Source organism: Anser brachyrhynchus, assembly GCF_964034855.1.
Source record: "Anser brachyrhynchus genome assembly, chromosome: 3".
Lineage (NCBI taxonomy): Eukaryota > Metazoa > Chordata > Aves > Anseriformes > Anatidae > Anser > Anser brachyrhynchus.
In genome coordinates this window covers 51,718,184-51,742,155 of record NC_137696.1, presented here as the reverse complement: position 1 = coordinate 51,742,155, position 23,972 = coordinate 51,718,184, and the positions used below count along the sequence as shown (strand labels likewise).

Genomic DNA, 23,972 nt, shown 5'->3' with positions numbered 1-23,972 from the left:
TCCTCACTCCAAAGCCCTCTATGTGGGGTTCTGCCTTTGGAAGCAGATGCTCTTCACATTTTCCTGTGTTTTGCTGTTACAACGCACCATGTGGCAGTGACCAGTCTTTCTCTCTGCATCAGTTGGCCTATGATACTAAACTTGAAAATGAAATCCCAGTACTGCTAGCATGTTGACGAGAGCTTGGTCAGTTAAAGAGTTTTGCTTTTATTTAAAGCAAACTGCCCGTTGTTAGTTTTGTGTTCTTGTGAGTATTCAGAAGCCTTTGTCATTTCTATTATTTAAATGATGTTTCACTTAAGCAAAGGATGCAGTCTTCTCCCCCCATTAAAATGTACGCTGGAAACCTCTTGTAAGGCAATTCTCCTTTTGAAGACTGCATGAGGAAATCAGCCAAATGTGCTTCTAAGAGAAAGTTGTATTTCAGAAAGTTCTAGCTGTCTAACAGTCAGGAAAGTGAAACACATGATGAGGCAAGCCACAGAGGGTGAGAATATACTTCTCTATTTTTAAGATTTTAAGAACGGGATAGACAGGTGGTGCGAAGTCAAGAATCATGAGTACTCTTCCAGGTCTAGATTTCTATGATTCAGGCACCCAGTTCACTATTTTGATTTAAAAACCTTGTGAGTTTGAACTTGCTGGATAAGGATGGTTTGCCCTATCAGGATAAAATGGGGTAAAGAAAAAAGTAACCATATAAGGCTGTATCATCATTGACAGGGTGCAAGTAATGTTGACTTTAAACTTTGTTCTTCTTTCAATATGATTTCTTGTTTAATAAATGGCATTTATAAATTATTTTCTGGGTGCAGGAAAACAATACATCTGAGAAGAAAATGATAATTTTGCTACTGAACAGAAATATCTCTGTTTAAGAAAAGCTCCAACAGTACTGTCCATTAGGTCTGCTCTCCTTTGACCCAATGAGAGAAATATTCTATTTTAAGGGCCTGTGGAAACTTCTACCAAGATCTTGAGAGTTCACAAGAAGAAAATACTAATCATATAGGCAAAAGGGGAAATAACAAAAGACACTTTATAAGAGGTACAAAAATATGCAAAACAAAACAAACAAAAAACAACAACAAACCAACCACAACTCATTTCCACTTTGCAATAAGTTGGTATCCCAGAAATAGTACCTGCATTACAAACACTACTATAAACACCATAAACCCAGTATGAAAGCAGAGTGCCATGTCCACATCCAAGGTGGCTTTATGTTAGTTTTTTGACGCACCATTAAGGTAAAGAAAAGCTGACTAGAATACACAGTATTTACTAAGTGTCCATATTCTAAATGACAGTTATTTCTCCAGAGATTGTAGCTAATGTGCTTGCTCCAAAAGTTCTGTTTTGGAATATGGCTGGAATTTCTTACCTTAGCTCCTTAATCTCTAACACTTGGCTACAGACTCTCTTCTGCTAAGTTGCTTTCAGGCCTGGAACAGATTTCATGCTTGCAGAATGCATCAGAGCAGTCTTTTTTCTTTTAGTACTTCACTTGCACTTCAGACGGCTTATCCTTCCATTCTTACCTTTATCAAAAATCCCCTCTTCAGATCACCCTCTCTAGCTGATATCATGAATATTTTCTAATATTTTCCAAGGAAATAATATTTTATTTCTAATATTTTCCAGGGTGCTTAAAGAGCTGGCTGACGTCATCGCGGGACTTCTCACAATTATTTTTCAGCAATCTTGGGAATCTGGAGAGGTCCCATTGGAATGGAAGCTGGCAAATGTTGTGCCAATTTTCAAGAAGGGTAAGAAAGAAGACCCTAGCAATTACAGGCCTGTCAGTCTCACGTCAGTGCCTGGTAAAATTATGGAGAGGATGATCCTTGAAGTTATTGAAGCGCACCTGGGGGGCAATGCAGTCATTGGTCCCAGCCAACATGGGTTCATGAGGGGTAGGTCCTGCCTAACAAATTTGATTTCTTTTTATGATAAGAGCACCCATCTAGTCGATCAAGGGAAACCAGCTGATGTCATCTTTTTGGACTTCCACAAAGCTTTTGACACGGTTTCCCATAGGATCCTACTGGACAAAATGCCCAGCATACAGCTAAACAAAAACATCATATGATGGGTGAGCAATTGGCTGACGGACAGGGCTCAAAGGGTTGTGGTAAATGGGGCCACATCAGGCTGGCGGATGGTCACTAGTGGGGTCCCTCAAGGCTCCATTTTAGGGCCAGTCCTCTTCAATGTTTTTATAAATGATTTGGATGTAGGACTAGAAGGTGTTTTGAGCAAATTTGCCGACGACACCAAACTTGGAGGAGTTGTGGACTTGGATGAGGGTGGAAAGGCCTTGCAGAGAGATCTGGACAGATTGGAGAGCTGGGCGATCACCAACCACATGAAGTTTAACAAAAGCAAGTGCCGGGTCCTGCACCTGGGATGGGGCAACCCTGGCTATACATACAGACTGGGCAATGAGACGCTGGAGAGCAGCCCGCAGAGAGGGATCTGGGGGTTGTGGTTGACAGCAAGTTGAATATGAGCCAGCAGTGTGCCCTGGCAGTCAGGAGGGCCAACTGTATCCTGGGGTGCATCAAGCACGGCATTGCTAGTCGGTCGAGGGAAGTGATTGTCCCGCTCTACTCTGCGCTGGTGCAGCCTCACCTCGAGTACTGTGCGCAGTTCTGGGCACCACAGTACAAAAAGGACATTAAACTGTTGGAGAGTGTCCAGAGGAGGGCAATGAAGATGGGGAAGGGCCTAGAGGGGAAGACATATGAGGAGTGGCTAAGGTCACTTGGCCTGTTCAGCCTGGAGAAGAGGAGGCTGAGGGGGGACCTCATCACAGTCTACAACTTCCTCACGAGAGGGAGTGGAGAGGCAGGTGACCTATTCTACGTTATCACCAGCGATAGGACCTGCGGGAACGGTATTAAGCTGAGGCAGGGAAAGTTTAGGCTGGACATCAGAAAGAGGTTCTTCACCGAGAGGGTGGTTGCACACTGGAACAAACTTCCCAGTGAAGTAGTCACTGCACCAAGCCTGTCTAAATTTAAGAAGCGATTGGACTGTGCACTTAGTCACATGGTCTAAACTTTTGGGCAGACCTGTGCAGTGCCAGGAGTTGGACTTGATGATCCTTATGGGTCCCTTCCAACTTGGGATATTCTATGATTCTATGATAATTGTAAAAACCAGAAGTTTTACGCTTTCACCAGTAATTAGATATACCATTGTTGGTCTGAAAGGGGCTAAAAGTAACACAGTAAAAACAAACAAACAAACAAACAAAAAACTTACAATGGAAAACTCAAAAAAATAAAGTTAGTAATCATTCTAAGCTGAGTTGTCAAGTGTATAAGAATCCACAAATCCACAATAGGAAAAAGCAGCTCCTCATCATCTTGGGCATACCTTATCAACCACTACCATAAAAATATTTGTAAGCTGAAAGGCTACTGTGCAAGCAAAAATGAAACTAACTGGGGAATATGAGCATAAGGAATTGATCCAAAAGCTCCCATTGTCCTGTTTTCAGTGGGAACAAGTCTTACAAAGAACCACAAAAACTTATTTGTGCTTTGCTTGCTAGCATTCTGTGCTAGCAGCATACACAAATGTTAGAAACAACCAAAGGTGATGATAAATATTTTCTTTAGCTATAAATGCCAGCCTAAGTATGCAAAAGCTTTATTAATATACAGTGTTGCCAAATTTTGGATGATTCAGAGGAAAAAGAAACAGCAACTTAGTCCATTAAAAACAGACTCAAAATGTAAATAAACCATGTGGCAGCATGCTTACTAGTTAGTCATGAGTAAGGAACTGGGAGACAGTGTGAGAACTCTTCCCAAACTACTACATGATCCACACCAAGTTATTTAACTCCTATTTATCTATCTGTAACATGGGTGCAAGAAAAGTTATTTCCCAGATGGCAGTGTGGTGAAAGTTAATTGATGTTTGTAAATTTCTGCCAGAGTCCCTGATGAAAGGTGAACAGAAAATAATATTACATTCACCTTCTGGGAGCCCCTATATTTATTTCATAAATGCAATAAAGAGAAACTGAGGGTTACAAAAATTATTAAAAATCTGCTGTAATAATTAGTGATTTCAAAATGCACATTCTAGTTCACAGAATATCAATAATTACTCATATGTTAATAGAGAACATTTCTGGGTTAATGACAGTTTTATACTGAGAGATGAATGCATAAATTTTTACCAGAAGAAAGTTCAAATCACATTTCTATCCTTTCCCCTGCTGTGACTTCATTGAAATGATCAGATAGGCTCCAAACCACAGGGAGAGAGAGAAAAAGAGATTAAATACGGAATTTGGGTTTTGTGGTTACTGTGTTTTACTTTACCATCCTAAAGTATATTCCTGGGTAATCACAGCTGCTCCCAATTTTCCATCTCTAAAATAAGGACATGGGAATTGGCACCAGGGACCCAAATTCAGGAAGCATTTTCCACAGAATTCTGTCTCCAGCAGTGAGCAGCACCATATGTTGCTACATGAAGTCCCCTTCCTACTCCACAGATTAGATATTACTGAGGGATTCTGGCTTACTTCCAACTTTCTTTCTGTTTTAAACAGGAATTGTTATAATTCTGACTACTCTTGTTACCTGTAGAAATTTCTATCCTTCTAGCACTTCTTGGTAACAATGTCATTCCATGGCAGGTTTCCACAGTCAACTGAAATCTTAGGCGGCAAGTTGTGAAGATAATAATACTATCTTTCTCTATTCCTTTTTCATCATGGCTTGTTTAGTTGCTCTTTAACATGGACGGCAAAAGAGTGCAGATTCAAACAAAAGTAGTTCACTAAAAGGTGGGAGAAAATGCTAGGGGGGGATATTCTCCTAACCATTCCTTTTCTTGTGCTCTTCCTCAGGGAACAGACTAAAGGGTCTACATGTCAAAAATAAATACAGGAATAAATAGCATATTTTGAAATACAACTCCTAGGACAAGCTGGAATCCTTCTCTGAGATGTCCATGTGTTAAAGACAGGGACAGTAATGCCTCAGCAGCATATCCCATAGGAGTACAATGTGACTACTACAGAATTTGGACTTCATGTGTATCTAGTCTTAGCAGCTTGAGACAGAAGGAAGCAAAATATTTATTTTTTTTCTGGCAGCTACAGAGTTTTATGGATCTGCACCTAAAGAAAGGTTAAAAAAAAAAAAGTCAGCTCTAAGAAGTAACTTCTCCAACCTGACACCTTGCAAAGTCACCTACTACAGTGACAACCTACTCATTAAATTTGATGAAACCACCTTATTAAAAAAAAAAAAGGCAAAAAGTAATTGAAATAGCCATTAAATTTTCTCAAATAAGAAAAAGCTTGAAGAAATACCAAGACCCCTGTGTTGGGGGTGGTTTTTTTTTTTTTTTTTTTTTTTTGGGTGGTCATGGTGGTGGTGGAATGGTGAATTTGGTTGTTGGTTTTGTTGTTGGTTTTAGCTTGTTCTTGTTTTTTGTTGGTGCTGTTCATTTAAAAAGTCTTCTCATAGGTTGCCAGCAGTAGACAGGTACCTTGGTTGAACTGGGATGTACAGTCTATGAGTCTTGTCACGAGTGTGTCTGGATTTGTCTTGCTTGCTGCTAAGTGTGAATGTTCTCATGACCCCTTCCTCTTTGATTTTTTTTTAAATTAATAATAATAAAAAAAAAATCCATTTTCCCCAGGTTGATCCTGCATGGGCCTAAAGATGTTTCTTTAGCATGCATACAAATAAAAAAAATTTGGTATAATCTTTTTCCTTCCTACTTTTTCTTCACATTCATTCATAAAGATAAACAGAACAATCCTCATAAGTTGAATTACTGGTATTCATAACTTCCCTTCCAATAGAAAAGGACTATTTCTTTTCTTTGACTTGTTTTCTCAGACTTTCTGTGAAATCAGGCAGGTGCCTACTTGATCTGAACCTGACTTGTGCTTTCACAAAATTTCTGCAGCCATAGTCAGATTTCGTAAAATGAAAGCCAAAATTTGAAGATCCTGAAAAGGCTGACAGAACTGATGCTCATGTTCCAGTACATGTCACCATAGTTCAAGGCCTGGTTCAAGATTAGTATTCATGTCTTATTTAGAAGATGCAACTTCAGTTTACTTAAATAACTTCCGGCTGTGAGTTTTGTCCTGGGAGTTTAATACCTGGTATTCCTCTAGAATTAGTTCCTCTAAGTAGAGAATTTATGACAGGATGAGGGAAGTGTCTAGTGAAAACTTCACAGAAAAACACAGCTAGTTAATTAAACCATTATTAGCACTAGACGTTTCCTTAAAACGGTATATGGAAATATCTTGTTATGCAGACGGTATAGCAATCAACAATAACGTATGCAAAAATGGAATCATGTTCCCAGTTTTGAAGTTGTGTTTTAATATTGTATTCTAAGGTCCAACAGTACATTTTTCATGCCTCGGTTCCACTTGAACAACTTCAGGATGTTAAGAGTCCTTTTGAAGGGGAGAGTATTTATCTTCCTTTACTTCATTACTCTTCTGGATTTTCAGAAACTCTGTCTTCATCTTCAGGTAACAAGAATTTCTGTATCAGTTCCCATAACTTCCTAAAAATATATGGCATATAAACAACAAAATCACTGAGTAGAATCATCGAATGGCTTGCGTTGAAAAGGACCTTAAAGATCATCAAACCCCAATGTCCCTGCCATGGGCAGGAATGCCACCCGCTAGATCAGGTTGGCCAATGCCCCATCAAACACCTCCAGGGATGAGGCACCCACAACTTCTCTGAGCAACCTGTTCCAGTGCCTCACTACCCTTACAGTGAAGAATTTCCTCCTAATATCTAATCTAAATCCATCCTATTTTAGTTTAAGACCATTCCCCCTTGTCCTATCATTATGTACCCGAGTAAAGAGTCCTTCTCCATCCTTTTTATAAGACCCCTTTAGGTACTGAAAGGCTGCAAAGAGGTCTCCCCAGAGCCTTCTATTCTCCAGGCTGAACATCCCTAGCTCTCACAGCCTTTCGTCATATGAGAGGTGCTCAAGCCCTCTGGTCATCTTTGTAGCCCTCCTCTGGACTCATAAAAGCAAGATCTAAATCAGTGACAGCCAACACTTTGACGAAAGTACAGACAGCATTGGGGAATCTTCCCATTATAAGCCATACAAAAGGAACTAAGCCCTATCTCACATAACTTCAGATACCTGCAGTTGCTTATACAGAGAGAGAGACTCATATCCATAGGGAGAACGGTTCATTATTCCTAAAATCATGCTACCCCAGATGACCAAAATTGTTTGGATTGGATCGGATCTAGGCAGAAAGCTACCATACACCTGCCCAATCTTCTCAGTTGGATGCATAAGGTCTGAAACATAAAGATGTGCTGTGCCCCTTTAGACCTTTCTAAAGAATAGAGGCCAAGAGAGCAAACTTTTCTAGATCTGGCATTCCTTGTTGAAAACAAGAACAGTTTATATTCATGGCACTGGTCCATGTTTTTATCATGCTGAGTGTGGATGTCGTCATATCCACAGCATAGCTTGCTTGCCAGCTGTATCCTTTCCTACTCTGACTTAGACATTGATCAAGCAGTGCTATTAAAACTTGGAAATAAATATAGTGTTTTTTTCCACATAAATATTCACTGATATTAAAAAGTACATATTTCATCTCATTTTTCTCCTAGCCACCTTCTACAAAGTCTTGAGAGAGACAATTGACCAACACAAATGCGAATGGAAAGCTAAGTCCAAAAGGAATTTCACTATTTACACTAGAGCTGTGGGTACATCCCATCTAACCAGGAAAACAAGTAAAACCATGTGACTTAATCCATCCAATTACAACTTGAGAACAGAAATTAAACTTTTGTATTTTGAATATTTTTATTTTCTTAATGGAGTAGTAAAAGTGTTTTTAATTGGCTGCTAAGCCTGAACAAATCACATCCTTGATGCAGAAAGAGTAGAAACTAGCCTGAGTAAATTGTTTGCTGCAAATTATTTATTTAGCTGCAGACACAGGCAAAATATTTGCCCCCAAATCACTGGACAATCTCTTCGCACCTAAGGGAAGCTTCTACTGTAGATATTAAATAAGTATTAATCCATGCTTTGCCTCTAATTAAATGTCATCTAAGTTATCTTATGTGCATTAAGGGCAAAGGATGATACAGTTTTGACTTCAGTTAATTAGACTCCCTCCTTTAATTATGCCTCAAGATAGACTTTGATTCAGGAATCACATGCTACTGTCAATGTTTTAGTTTCCCTGATCTGTCCTGGAGAAAGAGAATAATGTCAACTCTAGAAATATGACTCATAACATTAGAGGGGAAGAATTTTGGACATCCATTTTATAAAAATTTTATCTTATTATGCAATTGTCCCAAGACAGCGTACATCTTTGAAGTGTTTATACCTAAGATCTACTGGAAGCAAAATGTAAGTCTTTCTGTTAAATTTTTTCAACATTTAGTGAGTGTGCTTCTTTAAGTATCCTAGGGCTGATTACTTTTAATAATTAATATCATAAAAATGTGACTAATTAACTTTGTAGTCAACTATATCTACTACTAATTACCTTGATTTTTGACTATCAATAGCTAACAGACTTCCGTGTTATTTTGCATAAAGATCTGTAGCTGTCCATTAGCTTCTAGATTCTCTAGTACTCTGCTCTGGCAAAGCAAGGCTTGCAGCTTAAAGTAGGAAACCAGAAATATGCCACTGTCTGGAATCTGCTCTCCTTGCTCTTTGTGGGGACATGGTTTATTCAGATCACATACATTGCTTTACTGTTCTTTTCCAATTCCTCCCCTTCCCCTCATTAAGCTAAATGAATGCATCCATCCAGGAAATTTTAACAACATAATATACAGTAACTTTATATCATAAAGCAGGTTACTTTCCATGTTTGTGAAATTATCGTATATTAGTGGTCTTAGATCATTAGGTAGCAGCTCTTGAACTGAGAGCTATTTGCACTGCCATCCTCCAACAACAAAATCTACTGTGTCTGTTCATTACCACCTTGTGAAATCTGATGTTGGCATTTCTCATGTTAATTAGAGAGCCACAAATGTAAAATAATTGAAGCTTAACCTTAATTTTAGAAGTCCATAGACTTCTAGAATTCATTATTTTCTCTTTTAACTTAAAACTTAATTGGAAATATTTATACATCGTAAGATCTGAGTTCAGGGTTCTGTTTTGCTAAAGTTTTTAGAATTCTGTGGAACATTTTTATTTTTTTTTACTTTTCTAATACAATTTTAAAAGTAAAAAATAAATCTGCCTTTGTCAGCTAATAAAACATATTCCCTTTAACACCAAATGTTGGCAGTAAGTTCAAAATAAAATCATTCTTATCTGTATCAATGGATCATTTTCTTCGGCATATATTGGTACTAATTTGGATTTTTATTTTTATTTTTTACCAACAGTTTCATATGTCTACATTAAAGCATACAACTCACAGATTTGTTCTCACACACACACAAGAATCTGCAGTGATTGTTCTGGGTTATATGGCACAAAATACCACCTGCCATCTAAGTTTGAGAAACCACTCCCTTACATAGCATCATGTTATAACAACAGGAAACAATTCCACAATGTCTGCTTGAAGTCTGAAAAACTAAAAGGCTAATCCAAAATGCAGTAAGGTCAGTGAGCCGTTCCATGCGTTGCTCAGGCCTTTCACTAACCTGTGACATCTGCCTCCAACTGATAGATGAAAATATTTGCATTGCACATGCAAATATCACCTAAGAAATTAGTCATGCATCAAACTAAGAATATAAATAGGTTACAGCCTGCCACTACCCGATTTGCTTGGATGCAGTGATTTCTTACATGGATAAATTGTGACTGCAAGAATCCCTATGGACATTGTCAGGACACAACTCCCAAAAACTACCTTAGATTCTGACAATAATCTAGAATTTTCAACTATTTTATGGATCTATTTTTTCAATTCATATTAAGCTTTATTTATGTCTGATATTTACTCAGTTTTTGTAAAACTGTATTGCAGGTCTTAAAAGCAAACCTGTGAGCAACACTTCCAACTCAAAATCAATCCAATGCTATCCCACACATGTTAAAGCCTGTACTAATCTGTGTTTGTGCATTTCATAGCATTAACAGTAGGAGAATAAGTAGAGACAGCCTCTCTTCTGTGCTGTTTCATCTTGAATGGCTCCTCATCCAAGCTTTGGAACATTAAAAACATAGTAAGAAAAAACAGTCTTTGGCTAGACCTAAATACTGCAAGCACCACAGCAGCAAATACATTTAGTATTTACTTTTAATAGGTGGCATCAATAAACAAGTCTGTATTCTTTAACTTCTTAAAGCATGCTAACTCTGTTGGCTTGAGACTGACACATAATCCTTATAGCCAAAAAAAAAAAAAAAAAAGAGAGATGAAAGAGAGAGATGTGAAGCAAGTCTGGGAATCTCAAGCCAGTTCCCAATATGAAAAATTCCACCTCGAAAAAATTATCTAAACTGACAGTAGTGAACAGTGTCAGAAGAGACAAGAAATGGAATTCCTCCATGTCAGGTGCGGAAAAATATAGTCAGGGTACTGTCAGAAAACTTAAAAGGCTTTAACAAGTACCATAGTGTGTCTGTTCTATATGTAAATAAACAGCTGAATCAATCAGGGATGTTAATCAAAAACTATACATAATTCCCATTGATAATTTTTCTCAGTTTAATTCTCTGGGCCTTATCTAAGTCAAAACTATAATCTCTGTTTCTATCTCCCTGCTGCTATTGTGTGTGCTATATAACTAACACCTGAATGCAGCACAGCTGCTGTTAATAACTAATTTGTCTTATTTTAGTCTAACAAGTTGTTAGGACAGGCATTTCCATCACGCTAACACTTTTTGTATAACCACACTGACATAGCTATTTGAACATTTCAGACTCACCTTTGATTTTCCTGAGTGATTCTGAGTTTATCTAAAATTTCTGTGGTATGTCCTTCAACTTCCTATAAAAAATAGATTCATTTTTGAGAAATATCAAAATATCCTATTACATAAGAAAAAATCTGCAGTGATACTAATTGGCAACACATCTGATCAGCATTTAAAATACTCCAATACTTTTTACTCCATTAACTTTGACATAAATTATAGTAAGTGGTTCCTGTGTGACAGGAGTTTTAATTTAACACTACATCTCAAGTTACACACGTCTTTGAGACTGACATCAAGCCTCATTTCTTGCCAGTTCTTACACCCTGAGGGAAACCCAACAGACAGTAAAACCAGGTCCTACTGTGTAAACAAGGAAGGGTGTTTATAGCATTACTTTTGCTAAACCAATTACTTTTATATAAATGAGCGGACTTTTGTCTTTCAGCATACATGTCCTTTTCTGGCTCTTAGATTGAACTGGTAAAACAAACTCTGGGTGTAGTGAGTTTTGTATTTCACATTTCACTGACATCTGAAACAATGCCTGCTCTTTTGGCTACTAACACAGAGCTTCAGGCTTCAGTGTGCAGTGGAATATCAACTGAACCAAAGACAGTTTTATTCAAGCTATTACTCACTTTTCTTTTCTCAAGACATCTGTTAGTCCGTATATTTTACAGAAATCTTTCCAAGTTCTTCTTGCTGAGCTGTTCCGTGGATTTCATATATTGGAGTTATCTACCACAGGCTCTTTTACCTCATTCCAGTGCCTTCAGTACAATTGGAAGCAGAGAGTTTTTGCAGCTTTGATTTAGATATTCAGATCAAAGTACCTTAATAGCTTGTCACAGTAATTAAAATGATAACAACAACAACAATAATTAAATAAAAAGAAAAAAAAAAGTGGAAATATATCCAGTACATTTCAACATTCTAGCTGGTAGCATATAGCAGGCCTAACCTGGAACCTGCTGAAGCCAAAGAGAATCTTTCCAATGATGTGTTATTAGAATTACTGAAGGTAACTCATGTACAAACTAATTTGCACTGTGCCTGAAGCACAATGGGTTCTAAGGAAATAACTTACTTCTATTTGGCCTTGGAGAAACATGTTTGATGCATTGATTTTCTTAGTTTCAGCCTGAAAAGACAGTAAGAGATCAGTTAAATTATCACACAACATAGCAGCAAAACCAAATGCATCAGATCCACGTATCTTTAAAAAGGAAAAATGCAATCTGTATGGGAACGAACACGTTGTACTTATGTAGCATTACAAAATCATGTTTTTTTAAAATAACAGGGAAACGCACTAGTTTAATTAGATTGCTCTTCTTAAATGATAATGGTCTTGTCCTTCCAAATAAAAGATTTTAAACTTTGAATTGTTATTACAAAAAACAATCAAAACTCAATAAGTCTCCACAAACATTCAGCCAAAGTATACTTAGAGGGCAAACTCTCCACTGGCCTAGAGCGACCGATCCATTTTCTAGATAGGCTACTTATGGTGTCTCCAAGATTTCCCTGCCTTGCTGCTGCGACTATCTCCTGCTCTAAAAACTATACAATATTGCCATCTGCTGACTCTTCTTCTTCATTACAAACACGACGAAAGCTCCCCAAGCCCCTCCAACACCCTAAAAACTAACCATTTATATTTAATACCTTTTGAATGTTCGTATTAGATAGATTTTTAAAAAAAAAAAAAAAAAAAAAAACACGAAAATGAACAAACAAAAAACACCAAAGAGAAGAACTTCTCAGCTTGGCTGCGTCTTTAGAGGACCAGATTTCATATACACATTTGTTATTATGTTTTGGGAGGGTATCTTACAGGGTATACAATCTTAAATTTCTGAAGGCACAGAGAGCATATGAGCTCTTGTTTGCCAGGAAAAAAAAAAAAAAAAGTTGTGAAGATTCATTGCTTCTATTCATTGTTCTAATAGCTTGATAGCAAGGAAAATTGTCTAAATTAATCAAGAGTTCATCTCTTCCCCCCAGGTTTTGGTGCTGGAGGCCTTATAAATATTTTCGAAACAAGTGACAGACTTCTGTCTTGTACTCTAAGGTAGTAGTGCAAAAGGCTATTTGAAAAAATTTACAGGAAAAACAATGAGTTTCAATATATCAATTCAATTTAAAGGCAGTCAGGTATGGTACAAGAACACAACAGCTGTATCTATACCTGAACTTGTAAAGACAGAAATACAGACTTGGGGCAATTTTGGTTATGTGTTTTTCTCAGCTTTCCTGTGATTTTCTGGCAGCTTGGCTCTACTCTCTATACAATTAATTAATCAACTTGATGTTCTATCAACAGGTAATAACTCTGCTTCAGGGGACAGAAATTTAGAAGAGATGTTTGACCTTTTAAATGCTTATCAAAACCTAAGATCTATGTAAACATTTTGCTGTTTGCCCACCATTAAAAGTGACACATTATTCCCTGCTCATGTGGACTGTACTTTTAGCATCTATTTAGCTACATGAAATTACCTCCTTACTTCACACAGCTGGAACACTTATTAGCATAACCAGTGACAAGGACAGGTTAAAAGTGGTTTTAGTGAGATCACGTGCTATTTCTAACTACACAACTGCCATTACAAAAGGTATACTGCTTTTAACACTGAATCTGTTAATCCTGCAGAAATTTGTAAGCATTTAACTTTTATAGTTTAAGTGGTCCTCACACAAGCCACTCTCAGTATGCAAATTTTAGCACATAAATAAATTACTGCAAATTCTGTACATTGGATTGGATTGCACAGTTTTCAATACAAGCCTGTCTCCCACTGTTTGCTTTGTACAACACCAATCACAATGACAGCTCAAGGAGTAACAACAGAGCCTAGTGAATTCTCCCTCCCCCCCCGCCCCCCCCAAAAAAAGCAATAACACTATTCTGTAACAAATATTCACACTAGTATTTGTACTTTTATTAACAATCAGTTATTTGATATCAATGATACATCATAAACCTCTTCTTCAGTCTAGAATTAAACCTGGCCTCCTGCCTGTGTTTGGAATGTGTTCACAGATATGGTCATTAAGATACCCCTGTGAATAATTTGCAGTCACATTCAGTTATTTGAGCATCTAGAAATCAGATTTCAAAGATAATCAGAACTGTCCTATCTTTGCCCCATTGAAGTTACCAGGTATTTCAGAATTTCGTTCAAGCATAGATGAGTTAGCCAACTTGGGATTCCTAAAAGATCCCACCTGGAAGCATCCCATTGATAGACATAGTTAGACCTAGTTATTACCACTCTCCAGGCCAAGAAATACAAGAGGTAACAACTAACGATAATCTAGTTATTTAATGTATATTTGGTTACAAATGCCCAAAGTTGCAATATAAATGCAGAAAAAACCTCTGTGTCTGTAGACCATCATCTGCCACAGTTGGGATAAAATTACAATCCTCCTATTTCAGGGGCAGAGTCTGGACACCGTGGTGATCACAGAGCACCTTATCCAGGTGCTCCTGTGCTCTAAGAACATACTACGTTCCTAGAGAAGAAAATGAAGAGTGCTGAGTGCCAATCTCAGTTCTAAAGTTTCCATTGTTGTAGTACCTAGATAACAGTATTTCTCAAGAAACGATGCTAGGAAAGGTTTAGAAGAAGTGATTTCTTGCCTCTATTTCTTTAAGGGTGTTTTCCATAATATCTGTTATCCCAGCATAAACCATTGTTTCTTTCTTCTTGGTCTCTAGCATTTTCATTTCCTCCCATTTACTGAGAATTTTACACCTCATAGATTCATGCTGTTCAGAAACAGAAAGAGGTTTTTGTGCTCCCTTTGTCTCCTGTCGTCTGCAGGTTTCTGGAAGTATAAAAACAGACACACACAAAGACGTAGTTAAAAGGACAGAGCTGGGAGTGGAAGTTACCTGACATCTAAGGCTGCATCCATAGCGCTTTCAGCAAGCATACCCAAGAACAAGATGGAGTTAACCAAGCCAAACAGTACAGGACAGGAGCACCCACGACATTGCCCTAGCTCAGCTGATGCTCACACCCACTGTACCCACACTTAATTTCCACCTGCAAATGTCTGAACACTGGCACATGAGCTAGGCCACTCACCTTTCACTGTCATCCCAACCAAGGCCCTTTAGCACTTCATGCAAAAATACGGTCAAACTCTGCATACAATGAGAACATAACCAAGGAGAAAATTCCTGCTTCCCACACCAGCATGGCAAACTGATAACAGCATATAAGGAGCAGAATAAACATGCTGTACTCCCTTAGGAGTTCAGAAAACACACTTCAGTATTTTACAGGCCGACTTCACTGCCACCACATCCATTCACCTCACTAAAACAAGTAAAAGTGTGATCCTACAAGATCCTACACAGCCAGTTCATGGTCCTGCCTAGCCAGGGTCTCACTCAACTCAAAGCACTTTTCAGCTTTTCATAGCTTATCAGTGAGCTCATCTGCAGCCCTCCGGTGTCTGTTCTGCTGCGGTGGGAGCTGCATTACAGCTGCATTACCAGCCACCTAGCTCCTCGCTATACATCTAGGGAATGAGGGAGTCTGCAGGCACAAACTAATAGCTTCCTTCACTCCAAGGGTCTGGTCTAATACAAATAAATGGGGCAGCCAGGAAAGGTGTCAGGGTGTGTGGTTATACCTCCAAGGCTCTGCAGTTGCAGAGTAGGTGGAGAGAAGAACAAAGGAGGAAGGGAATGCACTGGCAAAGGGAACTGGAAGGGGAAGAAGAACAACTCATCTCTCCACTGTATGAGACTTCCTAATGGTGTGGCCTGGCTTGTCTGACTGGTGCAGTGAGCAGATCAAGAAAATCCTGGTGACTCAAGGGCTACCCTGAGACTGGCAGGGGCTTTTGAAGTCCACCATAGTTCACATTAGGCATGTTTGAAATCTAACAGTTTTGTGCCATGCTGTCTATCTACTTCAGGACTACGCCACTGTGTTGGGTAATGAGGATGTTTTAACGATTAAAAACTGCCTGTTTTGATCCCAGAACACCTACATCTCCTGCTCTCTGAGCAGCCTGTCAATAGGCAGCCAGCTCCCCCTGCCTCCCTCTGGTCTGCAGCGCAGTATCTGTATGCAATCAATAGGTTCAGCAAGAGCTGACAGCTTTGATGGAAAGCGAGACAGGGTGGAAGAAGAGAGTGTAAGCCTGACTTAAGCGATGCACTGACTTCTGTGGGAAAAGTACCATACCCTGCTGTACTTCCTACCTCCCCCCATCCTGGAGGCTAACAGCTGCTAGCTTCTCAAAAAGTCCTTCCCTTTCATGTGAGCCAGTGAAAGTGAGAGACAGAATATCCTTCCTGTGGATCAAGATGGCTACTGGACCTGGAAGGACTTTACAGAAATGCTACATTGAGAGAATCAAATAATGCCTTTTTATTTAGAAAAGTTTAGGAAAATGTTTTATTCAATTAAAAAAAAATCCCCATTTTTTAGTCTGGAAAAATCATAAAATTCTCATTTCAAGTTAACTTTGAGTGAATACTTTTTTTGATTGCTTAGTATCCCACCTCCCAAACCAAAAAAAGAAAATAGTATTTTCAGAGCCTTGTTCCCTGAAGTGCCTGCGCTTGTTGACACATTCAGGCCCCAGTTTCATGGCTGGGGCTTCTAGATACAGCTGTAACTTAAAAAGAAGAACAGCAACATTTACATCCTTCTGACTTGGCTGGTTTTGATTCCTCAATGTGCAATTAAGGAAGGTGGGGAGGGGAAGTATGATGTTAACTGATTAAGTACTTTTGAAATTAGTACCTGGTAGGGAGGAGAAGGGGAGAAACCTTTACCCACTGTTTAAATGTCTTTATATCATTTTATGCAAAACTATTCCTCAGAAAAGCATTGGCATAGAGAGTTCTGATTGTTTTATTTATTAGTCCTGCAGGAGATCTAGAGCCAATGACTGCTTTATTTATTTATTTTTAGTGGTTGTCTGCAAAGCTCTGAAATTCAAAACCTGTAGCATGCTGTAGAAACAAACATATTCGGGGAAGCTGCATCAAGAAACCCATTCACTGATGTGAAGACAGTTATACTAGGGAGGAATTTGGACCATTTAAATGCTGAGGGAAGGAAAAACAAGAGCAAGCAAGCAAAGCAAGCAGAAGCTGATTTGATTGTTCAATCATTGTTCCTACTTACAGCGTGTTTGTAAAAGTGAGTTAGATGCCAGTGGTAGGAGCTGCACATGGTGAGGTGAACAACTGCCCACAGCCTGGCGCACAGACACTGAGCATAAAGAGTATTTATATCTTTCTCTTCCCTCAAAAGGAAATGCAGAAGACATTTCATATCACTACTTGAACAGCTATTTCCTTTTTTACCACCTTATAATTTGCAAATTGGCATGTCCTCATACTCTAGAACAAAACTATACTTTGAGTACTTTTTTCAATAAAGGCATACAATAAAGGTTCACTGAGTCTGAGTAGTTATACTGTACTCTATCCTAATGGAATTTTGCAGGATTTCCCAGTTCATCATCCATTAGCTTTCTCTTCACCCTTCCACAACTGTCCAGATTTACGTACTTTATCTTACTATGGCTAATTCAAAGATCCTGATCCAGATTCCACTGATCGAAAGCCTTATCAAAAGACACTGCTTTCTCAGGCAGCACATAAACAGACTATAAACTTCATTTCTGTTACTGAAACATAGTACTCTGCAAGTATCCAAAAGAGACTGGACAATGTTGTGACTCTAACAGCGACAGAATCAGTCACAGACTCAGAGATGATTTGGCAGCTCCCTAGGTTCCTTCAGTGCTAGAAAGTCTCCCATTGACATCTTGCAGTTATAAAAAAGGCCAGGAGTGAAAGAAATGTAAGAAAGATGTCACATGACTAACTTCATTAGATGTCAGCACATTTTGATCATACTAACAGGAAAAATCTCAACAGCTGAGGATATTTTTTTCCAGCCATTTAGAACACCTTAGAGCCACAATTTGCACCATATGTCATCTATACTTTACTCAGAACTGTCCTATCCCTTACCTGTTTTATCCTCTGAAGTCTGGCTTATCCATAGCACCATCTCTAATTCATTCTTCAATCTAGAATAGAACAAAAAGGAACAAGAGATTCACAAATACATTTTCAAGATCCTTTACAAACTATGTGAGCACATAGTTCTTACATGTAAGGAACGTTATCATACCTATGGCTAGTGAAATTGCATGCCAAGCCACTTTCAATAATTTACCAGCAGTTCTGGCTAACTGTGGAGGCCCCAATTGACTGGAATTTGGCAAATATGAGGGCAGTAAGGATGATCCAGGAAATTACAGGTCTGTCAGTCTGCCTTCAGTGCCAGGGAAGGTCATGGAGCAGACCATCCCAAGTGCCATCACATGGCACGTACAGGACAACCAGCTGATCCAACCCATTCAGCATGGGTTTATGAAAGGCAGGTCCTTCCTGATAAACCTGATCTCCTTCTATGACAAGATAACCCACTTAATGGATGAGGAAAAGGCTGTGGATGCTGTTTACTTGGACTTGGCAAGGCATTTGATACTGTTTTCCACAGTCTTCTCCAGGAGAATCTGGCTGCTCATGGCTTTGACAGATGTTCTGTTCACTGGGTTAAAACCTGTCTGGATGGTCAGGACCAAAGGGTCATTGTGAATGGAGTTAAATCAGGTTGGCCACCAGTCACATGGTGTTCCCCAGGCCTCAGTACTGGGCCAGTTTTGTTTAACATCTTTATCAACAGCACTGATGAGGGGATTAAGTGCACCCTCAGTTAGATTGCAGACAACATCAAATTGAGTGAGAATTTTGATCTTCCTGAGGGTAGGAAGATGGAACTGGATAGGCTGGATTAATGGGCCACATCTAATTGCATGACCTTCAACAAGGCCAAAGGCTGGGTGCTGCACTTGGTTTCTAACAACCCCAAGCAGTGGTATTAGGCTTGGGGAAGAGTGCCTGGAAAGCTGTCTGGCAGAAAAGGACCTGGAGTTGCTGGTCAACAGCCAGCTGAACATGAGCCAACAGTGTGCCCAGGTGACCAAGAAGGCCAATGGCATTCTGGCCCGAAGCAGAAATAGTGTGGTCAGCAGAACTAAGGAAGTGATTGTCCCTCTGTACTTGGCACTGGTGTGACCTCACATTGAGCACTATGTTCGCTTTTGGGCCCCTCGGGATTTAAACAATCTCCCTCTGCTTCATTAAAACTGCAGCTTCTTTTCATAGGAGAGGAAACTTCTTGCTCACTGTATGAAAATACTGAAGCAATTACACATTACCTACACACATAGATGGGCAGCACAATAACGTAAGTGGACAGTTTAGTTCTGTATATACTTTAATATTCTTACTTCCCCTCTCCTTATCAGATCTCCAAAATCCTATCAGATATTCTAATATCTACTAACCAATGTTATTTACAAAACAAAAGACATCAGTCTTGTATGAAAGTCTTTTCTTCTGCCCACCCTTCAAGTTTCCCTTCCCACATGGTCTGTTGTAAGAAAAATTTGGTCTTAGGCTCCCAGTAGCAATTAATGCATGCAAATATTTCAGATTTTGATTGTTAATTTTCCTGCAAAGCTTGAATTTTATCATTACAATATAGCAAGATTCTAAATTTCTGTGGTAACAGATTACTATCCAGAATTGAAAGGTCTTCTAGGGTATTTATTTATTTATTTACCCAGAGCTGTCAAATCTCTCAAGAACTCCACTAGATCATTCTAGGATGTTTATCATTATTCTCTTTCAGCCCTTTGGCAGAAGACAAACGTCGTATTTTCCCCCTTACCTTTAAATACTTATAAGACCTTGCACAAAAATCAATCTCTGTAGCCTAGACAAAATTTATATATGCATGATCTATAAATATTCCATACTATGCCCTGACCCATCTTAACTTCATGCCAGTTTGACTTTATCCCACAGTACTAGGTAATAATGCATTCTCTCTGTACAGAGAAGTGTACATGTGTAGAGTGCTGGACCACTATTATCCTCCTGTTTAGAATAGTAGAAACTAGGGAACATGAGCCTCTTTCACACTTTATCTCAAATGCAGAATCATCCAAACTACATTTTGAAAGCACAATGTAACACTAATGTGTACACACCAAATATTATGGAAACAACAACTGCAATGACTTAAAGACCTCTTAAGTCATCTAGTCTAGTTAGAAAAATGTTTACAAGAAAAAGGGATGGATAAGTCAGGCAACCACCAGTTTAGTGAAAGAGTGATTTCTGAATTCTTCAAGCTGTTGAAAGATAGTGAAGGGGGAAACAAGGGGAAAGCTGGTAGGCAAGATCTCCTGCAGGATAGTTTTCAAGCTTAAAGACTAGAGCTCTGGGATTAACCAGCCATAAATTCCAACACTGAGGGCAGCAAGCTAGATCAGAGTTTGGAGCAGGAGAAAGGAGATTTAGAAGCTTTAATGTATAACATCAGCATCATGTAACAGAGTCATGGAAACACGGGGCCAGTCCAATGATGGCAGAGTGCCTGAGAAGGTCTGAGAATTAGCTAGTCAAACCAAGTCTTGTTTTAGAGGACAGGACACAGGCAATCAACAAAGCGCATGCTTTGTTGCTTCCATTATAAGGAACAAAGTCGGGTTCCAGCAGAAGTCACAAGTCTGAAATCTCATGATGCAGGCTGCTGCCCATGTGGTCAGGAGACTTCTCTGTGATGACATTAGCTCCTTGAATGGCATCAGTCAGGAATGGCAAAAAGGGAAACACTTTGGGCTTCAGAGCCTTAGCTTCGAGGCTAAACTATGTCCCCCCAGTGTGACTGGTACAAAAAAAAAATATCAAAAATATATATTAAGAAAGCAGAAAGATATTTGCCTAGAGTAAGCCATCCACAGGGTCTAATCTTTTGAAGTTTCTGAAAACTTCTAGAACTCTGTTTATTTGTTGCTGTTTTAGCTCGTTTAGGTAGTTGCTACCAGAGGGGTAGAAAGCATTTGTAACACACTTACTCTTTGCTTCTTTCCAGGGCAGTACTAACTTTTTTTCATTAGAACCTGCAGGTATTTCCTGACAGACTGCATTTCTGAAGCCCCTGAGGACATTGTTTCCATCCCTTTGACCTGAGACTTTAGAGCCTGTAAGAATGCATAAACAAGAGTAAAATGTCAAGTCATGTAGCAGCATTACTTCCTTTGCTAAACACGCAGGTTCTGGTACCATTTTTAAAATTACATTTTTAGTAAAAATAAATTATGATGAAAATTTCTGAATGAGATACTCATGAGACTAACAGCTAACATGGCCAGGCATGAACGAAAAAACTATGGCAGGTTTTAGAGTTGGCCAAAGAGTCTCTTTCCATTTGTAACTAGATTAAAGGCTTGTAACAGATTATTAATAAAAAAAAAAGGAATATGGACAATTATACAGACAATTTCTTTTTCCTTTGCATGTCTCAACCAGCCAATATGAAGACTCAGACCCATGCAAACCCCTAATTTTCCAACAATCCTTTCAGGTGCTTTGCCATTGAGTGGCACGTCACTTATGCTAGATGAAATGTTTATGCTGTAAGCTGTGCTGCATTCATCATTAACTTTCATTTTCATTTCAACAGACTGTCAATATCACAGAGAAGCTCCCAGGCTCAACACCAAAGAGAGTGGATAACTTAGGTGAAATCCTCAGAGCAAATCCAAATGGTCTACTCAGGGTCAATGGAGAACACCAGCCTAAAAAGCTAGCAGGGCAGAAAGGGGCTAGTTTTAGAGTAGGGAAAGTTAAAGAGGAAGAATGCAAGAGAAGGGAGCAGGGATCACAGGTCCAAGCTAGGCTAAAATGGGGTCCTGGCCACAGGCAGGGTGGGAGGAGACCCTGGGAAGGCTCAGCAGGGACAGTCAGGGCTGGTAGCACCCAGTGTCAGGGTCTGACACCTCCTCTGTGCTCTTCTTCTGTGGTGGAGCACACCTTTCCTGGTGCCTTTTCCTTTTTCCAGAGATGAGACGATACTGACAAGGGAGTTAAGAGGAAAGGGGGGTGCACAACCCTACTCCTGGCAGCCTGAAGCCAACGTCACCCCCTGTACAGCATCACTTCTGCAGTAAGCCTGACATGGAGCCACTGAAGAGAACATTGGATTGTAATAACCACACATCCCTCTGCCACATTCATCGCATGTCTCCCAGCAGAAATTCAAATTTGGCCACCTCTACAAAGAACAGAGAAGACATTTACCTGAGGCCTCCTCACTCTATGTGCCTTCAACAGCTGTCTGTCTGTAACCTGCCTATGTACCATAGCCCTAAAGGTTTGGACACAGAGGAAAAGCAACTTTTCACAAGGTTGAATGTGCCTGTTCTAGGGTTGAGAGTGAAGCCACTTATTCTTTTCAGAGACCACCAAAATAGTGCTCAGGCCAGCCTCTTTATCTATTATTAGCAGTGGGGGACACATGCAAATAAGTAATAAGTTTGATACAAGGACAATAGGTCTGATACTTCAGAAATCCAGCAAAGGCTATTCAGCCAATTCTCTGCTTATTCTGCAGCAGCTACTCTCTCAGTTATTATCCCTAAGGGGTGCTCCTACAGAAACTGTAAGTACTGAAGCAAAGGCACTAGATCTCCCATGTCAAAGGTAAGTCCAGAAAGTGCCCATGTCTGATTTCAAATACTTCGTTTCTCTGTAGCATACCCAAAGAAAAATTCACAACTGTATGTGAATCTGAAGACGCCTATTTTCAAAAACATAGTCCTTAGGCCTTATGGAGTAATTAGGAGCAAAGACTGACAACCAAATACTACCTTGTATTGTGCTATAGGCAGAGAGTCCAGAACCATCATTATGTACAGCTCATACTCACTCTGAACAAATTGAGAGGAAAGAACATCAGAAAATGTTTAACACAGTCCAGAGATTATAGTCTTGTTTCACTTTGGTTCCAGAAAAATCCTAACTTTTGTGCTGGCATGAGGAGATTACTTGTGCTGCCACATATGGTTTTATTTAAAACACAGAGTTGGTATTTGCCAGTGTTATTCCCAGTACAATTCAATTACCCAGCTAGCTCCTCTTCCTCAAGGATTTCTTGCTCGTAATACCTATCTTTCCCTCACCTATAACTGCTGGATTTCAGTGCGTAATTTTTTGTCAATAAATATAGACGAATTACGTTTTTCTCCTCGGTTCTTACTGAGAAAGTTGATGTAGAATTTATTGTCATTAGCAACACATTACAGTGTACAGAATCAGAGTGTAACTTCATTTTTATCCTGAATATTTTATTTCTGTTTCACAGGCAAATTACTGTCTTGAGTGCCCAAAAAGAGAAACAGATTTGATTCCCACAGAAAAGGCTTCAAGCCTCATCCTTCAGCACAGTGAAAAATCAAAAAACTAGGAAAAAATAGGAAAGTCATTAATATACATCAGGTGAGAATTATCACTCCTCACATGTAACTGTCATGAGTGAGAGGTAGAAAGCTAATTCACCTGTAGGTTACAGCTAGATTTTTTTCCAAAATATTTTATGGACTTTAGAATTAGGGCTAGAGTTTCAGAAAAAAAAAAAAGTTAGTGAAAGTTGGGGCTTTGTTTGTTTTGTTTTTAATAATGTCTTTTTCAAACTGTTCAAGTTGTAGCCAAATGTTTTTTGTCTGTGCAACTCACGCAGTAAATTAGGGGAAAACCTAGAAAAGAACTTACAAATCTTTCCCAAAAGCTGACTGCTCTTCCCACCTGATCAGGTACATTCATCTTATGTTGTGCTAAATCTTTGGAATAATTCTTACTTTAATTTCCTTGAGAATATCACCAAATATCAGAGAACTGTTGCATATATCTTCAAAAGCCTCCTCAGCAGCCTGTAGTCGCTTGAAATTAAGGGGATCACAGCCACAGATGTTCTGAAGCTCCTGGTAAAAGCATCAAAATAAACAACTACATATCCACATGTGCAGAAGGTGCTCTACAGCAGTTACTGTCAGAATAAGTTATTCAAGTTCATGTCATTTCTCCTGATAGTATGCAGTAAGAAACCTTATGAGAATCCAGATCAAGTTCATAGTCATAGCATGAATACTGCATTTTGA

General features: G+C 39.0%; 1 protein-coding gene across 1 annotated transcript in view; it reads right to left on the bottom strand.

The window, feature by feature from the left end:
* Positions 1-4,839: 4,839 nt before the first annotated feature.
* Positions 4,840-23,972, bottom strand: part of LOC308193609 (uncharacterized protein C6orf118) — a 35,466-nt gene continuing 16,333 nt past the window's right edge. Inside the window, 9 exon segments of the mRNA XM_080588490.1 lie at positions 4,840-6,567; positions 10,917-10,978; positions 11,546-11,677; positions 11,995-12,048; positions 14,557-14,744; positions 17,929-17,987; positions 20,892-21,017; positions 22,686-22,745; positions 23,673-23,795. Of these exon segments, the coding sequence (XP_080444616.1) occupies positions 20,916-21,017; positions 22,686-22,745; positions 23,673-23,795 (285 nt within the window). The 3' untranslated portion in view covers positions 4,840-6,567; positions 10,917-10,978; positions 11,546-11,677; ... (2 more) ...; positions 17,929-17,987; positions 20,892-20,915.